The sequence below is a fragment of the Syngnathus scovelli genome, chromosome 9 (assembly GCF_024217435.2).
Source record: "Syngnathus scovelli strain Florida chromosome 9, RoL_Ssco_1.2, whole genome shotgun sequence".
NCBI lineage: Eukaryota > Metazoa > Chordata > Actinopteri > Syngnathiformes > Syngnathidae > Syngnathus > Syngnathus scovelli.
Window position 1 is genome coordinate 9556525 of NC_090855.1, and position 10569 is coordinate 9567093.

At 38.5% G+C, this 10569-nt stretch overlaps 1 protein-coding gene across 1 annotated transcript; it reads right to left on the reverse strand.

Moving 5' to 3' along the window:
- Positions 1-2063: 2063 nt before the first annotated feature.
- Positions 2064-5221, reverse strand: LOC125975224 (uncharacterized). Its single transcript, XM_049730499.1, has 7 exons — positions 5064-5221; positions 4920-4988; positions 4743-4846; positions 3090-3228; positions 2912-2980; positions 2469-2537; positions 2064-2392 (listed from the first exon to the last, which is right to left on the reverse strand). The coding sequence occupies exons 1-7, from the start codon at positions 5151-5153 to the stop codon at positions 2288-2290; spliced, it is 645 nt and encodes a 214-aa protein (XP_049586456.1). The 5' UTR covers positions 5154-5221; the 3' UTR covers positions 2064-2287.
- Between the last annotated feature and the right edge of the window lie 5348 nt (positions 5222-10569).

A 10569-nucleotide genomic window follows, 5' to 3' on the forward strand; every position in this document is an offset into this window, starting at 1 on the left:
CGTTTAAGTTTTATTTCTTCAAGGATCTTTACACTGCTGGCAGCCAATGTTACACCACTGCGTGAGTGTGTGCGTGCGTGTGTGCGTGAGTGAGTGTGTGCGTGTGCGCGTGCGCGTGTGCACGTGTGTGTGTCTGTTGCAGAAAGATTGAATGGGAATGATTTTTTTACGTATCTCTGACTGGCTGACCCAGGAAGTGAAAGAAAGAAAGAAAGAAAGAAAGAAAGAAAGAAAGAAAGAAAGAAAGAAAGAAAGAATTTATAAAAGAAGGGAGGGAAAGGGTCACTTTCGAAAATCGTTTGTCACATTTCCTTAATGTTTGTTGGATAATGTCATTGAGTCAAGGACAGATAAAAAAAGGTGCTTCATTTTGAATATAAAAGAGGATAGTATTTTTTCAAATAATTTTCACCTACAATCCCTAACTGACATCCACACGCAATGGCGGGTATTGCTGATGATGCAGGTTTAAGCCTTAAGAGCGAAATATTTATTTAACAATAAAATTTAAAAAATTCACATATTCTATCAATCTCAAAACATATTTACTCATTATTGTTTTTGTGAAGAATCCTCTGAACAAGTTTTTATTTCGGAATTGCCCATTCTCTGACAAATTGATGTTTATAACGTAATTTCTGTATGGATGGAACCACAACGAAAGTTTGAACATATTATATTGTTTAATTTAATGAACTATCCTCTTATGAACAAAAGCTCGGTTTTATATTAACATTGGCATATTATTGGCTAAATGGTACACATATTGTGCACTAATTGAAAGTCACTCAAAAGCATTGTTGAAAATGAAGTCTAACAATATGTATATTAGTAATATCAGGCAAACCATGAATGCCAAAGGCATTAAAACCTTGGATCTATTTGTTATTTATTAGGTATGTTTATAAAGATTATTTCTTTTTGCTACTGATTGTACGTCACTAGCGCTCCGCTTTCTAAATAATTAATAATGAAAACACCTGTCCAGCTTTCTTTCATTTTCTGTTCTTTTTCTGTCACTCAAATTTGTATCATGTTGTAACACGTGTATCATTTTGTGTTTACAATAGTTTTTTTTCTCTGTATGGAAAGTAATGTTGGTCAGAATTATTGAGATAAACATTCAAATGCCGTTTACACCAATGTCTACTCTGAAGTCAAGGGTCAAATGAATTTTACATAACCTGAGAGTTTCCGTACAACTTGCGCAAGAACTGAAAGACCAGCAAAGGAGAGACAAGGTAATAGTCCAGCAGTCACACTAACACCTACGGAGTGGTCAATCAGCCTATCATGCATGTTTTTGAAATGTGGGAGGAAATCGCAATACCGGAGAAAACCCAGTAAGAACTGGGTTAACCAAAAAAAAAAAAAAGTGTTAACTGCATAGCCAGTTGTGCCACTTCCCAGAGCAGAAGTGCAATTTAACAGTTTCAGAACAGGTACAAAACTTTCAGATAAAGTTATACCCAAACAAACATGTTTTGTAAATATGGACATAGCGGTGCCATGAACGTTTCAAAGGATTATGTGAATGAAGTCTCAAGTCCTGATTCATCCTGACATATTTGTTTTGGCTTGTGTTTCCATGGTGTGCTTCATTTCTATCAATACTCGCCCCAAACAAGCCAAGTGTAAGCACACAGCCATCAACTAGTCTTACCCGGTCTTGGTCACTGATCCCATGTGTCCTTGTTTGCACTTCAATTTATGTGTCTGTCCTCTCTTTCCTACCTCATTCTGGGTCTCTACCAACTTTATTTTTAACAAATGACCACATGTGTGACAGGCTAATTGCTACTAAAGCCACCGTATGAAATATTTCCCGTGATTATCCAGTAATTTGGCCTTTCAGAAACAACATCCAGGCCCGCCAGTAGCCTCATGTTTTGATTATCTCCTCCAAACCCTGTATGATATTGTTTCTCTGTACAAATAGTGGCCACGTGTTAAGGTTGTGTTTGTGACCTCGTCCATTTTACATGAGGTGCAACACTAGGGAGAAATATGGACAAACACAAGGAACTTCAGCAGCACTTGCAATACACAAAAACCCCCATCCATTTGTAATTAGACCAATGAATATTTTATTTTGTATAGTAAGACCTAAAGCAGGGCTATTATAGCACACTGGGCATTGTGAAAGCTTCTTTTGTGCACTAATCACTTGAAAAAAACTACTATGTCAGTCAGATTTGATTTTATGTAGTATGACCATGTATTTCAGAAATGTTAATATCAGTGTAACGAAGGATGCACACAGGTTGATGACAGAAGATTCCAGGAATCAGAAGTTACAGCAGACACCACACCATGTAGACTCTTTACCACAGCAGTTACAGCACCAGCGGCAATCTCTCGCATTGCGGACAGGTCTGGCACCATAATCCATCTGTGTGCAAAACAACTAAAATGAGCATGGTGGTTCAACATCACTCATTTCATCTTTCACCTGTATGTTGACCTACCTTTGGTTCATCTGATTGCATCTCAAATTTTTCCAAAACGTCATCTCTCGCTCTTACCACATCCTCTTCCTGTTTGTAAAATGCAGATTTGTTAAAAATGATCATCAAAACGGCTAACTGAATGATTCATTCTTTTTTGAGCTTGCATGTTTGTAAATGTGAAGTAAGCACCACATTTTAATGTCTCAAATGTTCACTGGCTCAGTTCTCTGGAGTTGATCTTGTGTAGTGCGTGCAACGAATATTGGCATCTATATTTAGTGTTTCCTAATCATTTGGCAGGCTCGCTCTGTTTTTACAATGGACTTTTGCATTTCCACCTCACTGCTGTTTGGAACAAACCATTTTTAACCCTTTTATGCACAACCTAAGCATACCACCTTTTTTGCACTGTTTTGAATTATCACACATTCTGCATGCTGATTCAAAATACTGCATTATACCTTCCATTGGTCCGCGTGGATATCGGCAGCTGCTTCAGCTCTTGCGTTCATCAAATACTGGTTGGCATCCTGTGATTTGAATTTACAATGTGAAAGGATGCCTTGGAAAAAGAGTTGCATCTAACAAAGAAAGAAGAATAACAAAGAAAAAAGAAATGTATTTATTTGATATTCTTACCCCATTATTAGTAGAGAAGGTACAACCCTCCTGAGTAAAAAGGAAAGCAAGCATGATGATCACACTGAAGACCTTCATTTTTGTCCTTAGATGTGGAGTTTGTTGTTTGTGTTCAGTCTCTTCAGTTTGTAGAGTAACTCTGTCAAAAGTACAAAAGACTGCTTTATTTATACTTACCAATGTCACTTTTTTCATCATAGCTGGTAATATTTACCAGTGGAGTGGACTTTGTGACTGGAACAAGAGAGGGAATTTTTCAGGTTGCTGTGTTGCACAAATGTGAATCCAGTTTTACCTGCTTACCCAATTGGCTAGGTCCCATGAGTGTCATGTGATCAAAGAGTGCTGCATATGTGTGGCACTTTAACATCATACTATATTACATTAAGGTGGCATGGTGGACCAGCGCTTAGCATATCAACCTCAAAGCGCTTATGCTGGGTCTTAGATTCTGGGCTCCAGGTCTCTTGTCTAGCATTTGTATGTTGGCAATCCACTCACTTGTTAGATTTTGTCCAGGTAGTCTCATTTCTGCCTTTATCCCCCCACCCCCCACCTCCACCCCCACCCACCCAAAATGCCTATTGGGTTTGGTATGTCAGTTGTCCAAGGATGTGAATAATTGTTTGTCTATATGTGCATTGCAGTTCCTGGAGCCTACGCACGCAGCATGTGCCTGAGTGCTTGGCTGCGTCAGATGGGGTGTTTTTTTTATGGTCTCTGGCAGTTCCTCTGTATTGGGGTTTCAGTAGCACCTTGGTTTTAGTGCCCTGGGGCTTTGCCTAGCTTGGAGGCAGAACGGGCTGAGCTCCTTTCTGCATTGGCAGAAAAGTTGACTGTCTGTTCTGATGCCAGAACATCAGCAACCACTGTGACCCAATTTTTAGTACTCGAGTCGTCAGGACCAGAATCCTTGCTTCATAAGTGTCTGGTGCAACACCTGCTCTATGGATGGATGTGAGGTCACTTGGGTTCGAGGGTGAAAGGGGATGGGTTAGGGTTATGTAAACCAAATTGGTCTGAAGCTCACTTCAACTAGCTTAAGTTTATTTTTATTTTTTTTGTCTGTGCTAATGGAGGCATCAAGTGTCCAGTGCCTCTCTTTGGAATGACCTAGCACAAAATATTTGACTGTCCAGTTTTAAAACTTGTCCAACAACACATATTTTATTCTCTTGCTCTTGACTCAGAATGGCTCATGGCATGTATTTACGGCATTGTTTTAGTGTTCTCTTTTTTTTTTTTTTTTGCTGTCTTTATGTTATTGATTTATTGCTTCAACTGTCATTCTCATATGTCTGATTTTTAATTCATGTGCAGCAGTTGGTATGTAGTCATGAATGTTTTAAAGTGATTTATGAATACAGTTGAAATGGACATCTTGTTCCAATCAATTAACATTATAAAATGTTATTGAGCTGACAGATGTCTGTTCTTCCAGCCACATCTGAGATTTTCCTAATGAGATGTTCAAGAAATGAATGTATGTTATTAGTGCATTAAATTATCCGCTCAAACAACACATTAACTGTTTAAATTGTCTTTTATTGAGGAAAGACACATTTCTTTGTCCTAAGGGTCACATCACTGAGCTTATCAGCATGCACAACTCCACCAAATGCTGGTTGCTGTAACAATACAGATGATTCCTAGAATCTCCATTCGCAGCAGAGGCCACAGAAATTCATACGACCACAGCAATTACAGCAAAAGCGGCAAGGTCCATTGTGGCGTTTCGCCCTGTTGCTGTCTGGCACCTGTTTGAACAACACAAATCTTGAGAACTGTTTTTGATTTAAAAAGTATCGATGAATTGAATGTTCATACTACCTTCCATTGGTCTTCCAGTATATCAACAGCCCTTCCTGCGCTTGCGTCCACTGTATGCTGGTCAGGATCCTATGAATTATATTTCCAGGATGAAACAATGTCAGATTAAAAAAGAAATGTATAGCCTGTATATGATATGGTTACCCCATTATCAGTAGAGAAGGTGCAACCCTCCTGAATCAGAAGGAAAGCAAGCATGATGATCACTGCAACAGACAAATTGAAGGTCTTCATCGTCTCGAGAGTATGTGGTGTTTGTCGATTGTGTTCTGTTTCTTTGGCTCTGTTGAGATAATCCTGTCAAAAATAGCAAGAACTGCGTATATATAGTTTTCAACCAAGGACACTCTTTCATCATGTCTGACAGAATTTACCTGCTTCTGGAATAGACTATGTCTCCCTCGTCAACTGGTGATTGGAACAAGAGAGGGGATTTTTCAGGTTTCTCTGTTGCCTATGGCACAAATGTGAATCCAGTATTAACTGCCTCTCGACTGGCTAGCTCCCATGAGTGCAGTAGTCAAAAGATGTTGTGTTTTATCATTATATATACATTACCAGAAAGTTGGTATGGTGGACATGCACTTACTAGCACATCAGTTCCTACATATGTAGGTTGGGCCTTTGATTCAGGACATTTTCTATGTTCTCTTCACGCTTGGTGGAGTTTCTTCAGCTACTCTAGATTCTGACTTATTTAAAGAAAAAAAAAGTCGATTATTTTTAAAAGATATAAATAACAGAGTGACTGTTTGTTTCTCAAGATGTGACCTTCACTTGGCTTTCAACCAGTTCAGGGTGTAGCCTGCCTCTCGCCTCAGTCATTTGCGATAGGCTTTTTGTACACCTCCAATCCTTATAAGGATATGTGTGATAGAAGCCGGATGGATAGACATTACAATTGAGGTGCATTTCCCTTCATAAATGCATGACAGATAATCTATGGTTATTGGACCAATAATAGACTGGATAACTTATGCGGACTCACTGATGAAAATTGATGAATTTATAACCATTATTATGACAATATTTTCTAAAGATTTTATGATGGTGTATTATTCAAATTATACCAAGATGGGAATGTATGTATGTGTTTTTATTGAAATTCAACAATCAAATCCCCCTTTCGTATCACAAAAAGGACGGAATCGCCACATGAGAACTTTGTTTGTCTCACCAATTCATACACACATGTTTAGGCGGGCACACATAAACACTTGTTTATGCAGTACGTTACTGGTGATGGTGTTTGTTGAGGAGACTCTGTCATCCAGTAATCTGCTATGGCCCCCCTATGAGAGATATCTACACTCTTAGACTTAATGCATGCAGTGTTGATTGTGTGGTGGTGGGGGTTCCTGGCATTTCTTGAGGCATGACCCCCTAGAGCCCTTGCAGGTGTGCCTTTGCAGGTTTCTTAGTCACTGGCAGTTCCTAGGGTCTCCGTTGCACCTTGGCCTCTGTCTCCTGGTGCTTTGCCTAGCTGAGAGGCAGAATGGGCTGAGCATCCTTCTGCATTAGCAAAAGCTTAACTGTGTGAGCCAAGCCAAACACATCAGCAACTGCTGCGACCCAATTTCCAATGTTGTTTGTGTCCAGAATACTTGCTGAATAAATATCTGGGGCCAAAATTCTATGAATGATTTTAGGGTACTTGTCTTGTTTTGCCTCACATACTAAGTATTGTGCCATTTGTTTAAATTAATGAAAAATAAGTGTTATATTTTGTATAATAATAATAATAATAATAATAATAATTAATAATTAATAATTAATAATAAAAATCATCAATTAACTACTTACCTAGAATCATCTGTGTCTATATTGGTTACACATATACTGCTGTGGTGCCCATACCACAGGTATAATGTAATATTATTTAATCAAATATCTTTGGAAACTAAATTGAAGCTGAGCTTTGGTCGACTGAAATTCCCAATGCCCACTCTTTATTCCAGACTGGTGGTTAGAGTGATGCACACAAGATCACTGTTGATCTCGCCAGGCAATTTTACACCCAGTTTTTTTACCATGAACAAGCATTTACACGATGGGGGGACAAATTATATATTTTGTCAAATGGAATTTGGGAATTGCCCTGCCGACTCAAAAGAGTGTGGAGTCAGAGTAAATTAGTGTTTGCTGCTAAGCGAAAACTGTACATTTTGCCAGAACTCTACTGGCTTGGGACCAATAGGGAACCCGCTATACCGCACAGTGGAAGAGAGAGAGCCACAGGAGATACAGAACCAGTGGCGAAAGGAAGCCTACTGTCAGCGAGAGTCTGCAAAACCCAGACTTCACCCTCTGACAACTTGGAAATATCCATTTTAATAAGGTGGAAAAGTGGATTTGGCCAGACATCCTCATTCCTCCCATGGAAACTCATCTGTCCTGGTGTGAGGCGACACCCTCAGTGACTTTTAACTAAAGGGTTGAGTGTAGACTGCGGCGGATCAGTACGTCCCACAAAATGAATCTGCAATTTGGTCTTCTGGTTTCTTTGAAAATGACTTAACTCGAAGTGCACTTGAGAGCTTCTTTGAAAACTACAGGTTGTTTGCGAGTGCTGTAAATCAGCTGTTTATTCCCTCATGTTTGTTTGAATTTTGCATGACAGATCATTTCATGTTAAATGTCATGTTTCTTCCCTTGGGACTAGCTGTTAAGAGTTAATCTGGTAACCACATTTGGAAGAGAAGAACTGTGGGAAAATACTTCACAACCCATCCAGCCAATATGCTCATTTATTGAGCCCAGAGCTTATCTACAAGGCCACTGAACTATTGGCTTACACTTCAATCTCATATCATCGTGATGTGACTAAAACAAATACTGTTTTAAGGTTAAGCTGCTTGGACGGGGCACCTTACCTTCCCGCAAAGCACCCTGCAAATGATCAATCAATATCTTTTGGAAGCACGTGTCATTTTACGCAGCAGCAGTATTTCCCAAATTTTGTAATGTTGTCAAAAGTCAACAAATGTGTTCTGAGAAATTGTAACATTTAAGTCTGTTTTACAACAAATGCTTAAAAACATAAATTTGCAAAGATTCTAGTCTTTAATTTAGGGTCTTTAATTTATTATTTAACCATGAATCACAAACGCTTTAGTCCAATATTGGTTAAGTTGAATTTAAATGTTTTTTGAAGGATCCGTTTAAGGAAGCCACTGCCTTTTTTATGATTTGGATTATAATGGGGTCTTATTTAAAACACATGGATGCCGTAATATTCGGCAGCTGCGCCACTCTGCCTCTGGGGCATTCTTTGTTCGGCATGGAGGAGGGAAAAAAGGGGGAAAGGAAAAAGAACAACTTCCACATGCTAACATTTACACAGTGATTTCTTTTAATTGCACTCTACTTTTTAATTTACCCAAGACTAATGCTTTTAAAAGTGGGACTGGAGGTAGTTTATTGAAGTCATGCCTAACGCCGGACCAAATGTTCCTGATTGCTGTGGCCTTTTAGCCTGGCTCTTTTCTACCTGACAACCGGTGTTATTCCCTTCGTTCACTTTGTCAAACATGTCATACTGCATTTGGAATTGGAATGGCAAATGGGAACACTGACAGGGTGAGCTTCCTCCAGGCCTCTTCATCAAAGAATTCTAATAAATTAATGCTCCTTCTGCTGTACTGTGGAAATGGCTAAGTCAAACGATTTTAAAGTGGGGCTGAACTGGAATCACTGAAGGGAGAAATTGCTTTTGAATGGGTCAGAAAAGAATGTTAAACAGATCTTAATCTCAGCAGCCAGGGTGTAGGCTAAATATTTACTCCAACACTTTCAGTCACCAACTGTCAAAGCAGTGAAAGCGTATGCAGGGTTTAGCCACTTAAATATTTTAGGCTTTGTGACGTCTGACAATCTACTGTAGACTGGGCTGATGGTGGCATGTTTAAAGCATACATCTACAACTTCACACTTGACCTAAACAACTCAGCATTGATGTTTGAATCAAAGTGTGTTTTGCTTTCCTCGCTGATAAAAATCTAAACCTTATATCTTTATAGAGACTTATACAGAAGAAACTGAACTGGGATTTATTTTTAAAGTCAGGAAACAAAATATGTCAATCTTAAATCTTAGCATAGGAACTATGTATGGTGCCTGGTGAACAAATAGTATCGTTATTTTCCTCTTTCTCATTCATTCCAAAGAACCGAGTTTTCGGATTTGCAGTTGAGGGTCCATTAAATTCTAATGACAATGTTCGAAAGAACATTCATGTGAACAGTCCACTCTTTAAATTTTCCATTTGGACGACTGTATTCTCAAAAGTTGAAGATAATACAGTCTCCAAATTTCAACCAAATGTTGTCAAAATAGTAAAATTCCTATGTACTTGGAGGTTATCATATGTAGTTATGTTCATGGTGGTTAGAATTTGGAGAGAACATTAAACGGACAGCCTTGGCCAAGAGCTTAAGATCGATGCATGTCACAGTGAGAGTTCGGGTTCAAGCCGCCAACCAGTAGAAGAATGTGGACATAATAAAGAACATGCCAGCCCGTTGTAGCAACATCCACCGGACACACTGCTATGGTGCTCTTGAGCAAGACACTGATTCTTAAGCATTAAGAGAAAAAAAAATAATCTGGAGCTCGGCAGCAAACACACAGTGGAGTGTCCGCCACTCCACTGTGTGTTTGCTGTGTCTGCAACTGTGATGGGTAAGATGTACCCATTATGCAAGCTGTGTGTTCTTTTTCTTCAATAATGCATATATTTCCAAGAAGACATAAGCTTGTATAGCCTACGTAAAATGGCAACCCGTTATTTGGAATTCATCTTTACTGTCAAGCTTTGTACCCTTTGACTTTTAAGGAAAAGGAATGGGTAACTTATTAAAGACATTGCTAATGGTTCAATAAAGAACATATGATGAACATTAAAATGATTTACATCCTTTTCACAGCGCTGTAATCACAGCAACACCACACACCAAACTGTTTGGGATAAAATTTAATATTGTTGTTTTTAGTTCTGAGAGTTTTGGAATGTGAAGCCAAATAATAAAAATAAGTAGGTGGGGACTAAAGAAGTTGAGTACTGAGAAATTAAACAAAAACAGTCCCTATATTTAAGATGAGACACATAAACAAGACACAAGAATGATCACAATGAATGAAATTAAATTGAATGAGAAACTGTTAGTTGCAAGATATCCCATTAATGATGCCATAAGTATATGACGAAGGGTTCAGTAATACCAAATAAGGCATATTACCAAAATTTGTACTTTGATACTATACCAGCAGGAAATGCCACAATAACAGTACTGAAAGGCAAAATCTTAAAACACAAAACAGTGAAAAAATAGCTGACAGAGAAACAACTTCTAATTTGTTTTGTTTGTATGAATTAAAAAATACTGTAAACATAATCTTTAGAATACAATTGATAAGAAATACATTTGGAATATTTTTATACATTTCATAACAACTCAAAACTATTAACATTTTTAGTACACAATAATTTTTAGATACATTTCTGTATTAAGGTACCCTTGGCAGCAGAAGAACCCAGGGTGGGTTTTTGCACTTTTTGGACCGGTAAGTACATCCTTGTTTTCTCGGAATCATCCAAGCTATCGCTAACCTCGCTGGGGAGTTGCCCAAGCTGGCAAACTCCCTTGGTTTG

Excerpts from the sequence above, each read along its gene's own strand:
- LOC125975224 (XM_049730499.1), bottom strand. The coding sequence starts at position 5,153 with ATGAAGACCTTCAATTTGTCTGTTGCAGTGATCATCATGCTTGCTTTC. Across the intron at positions 2,981-3,089 it reads CCTTCTCTACTAATAATGGG|GATGCCAACCAGTATTTGAT; the intron begins GTAAGAATATCA and ends TTCAAATCACAG. Across the intron at positions 2,538-2,911 it reads TCCACGCGGACCAATGGAAG|GAAGAGGATGTGGTAAGAGC; the intron begins GTATAATGCAGT and ends TTTTACAAACAG.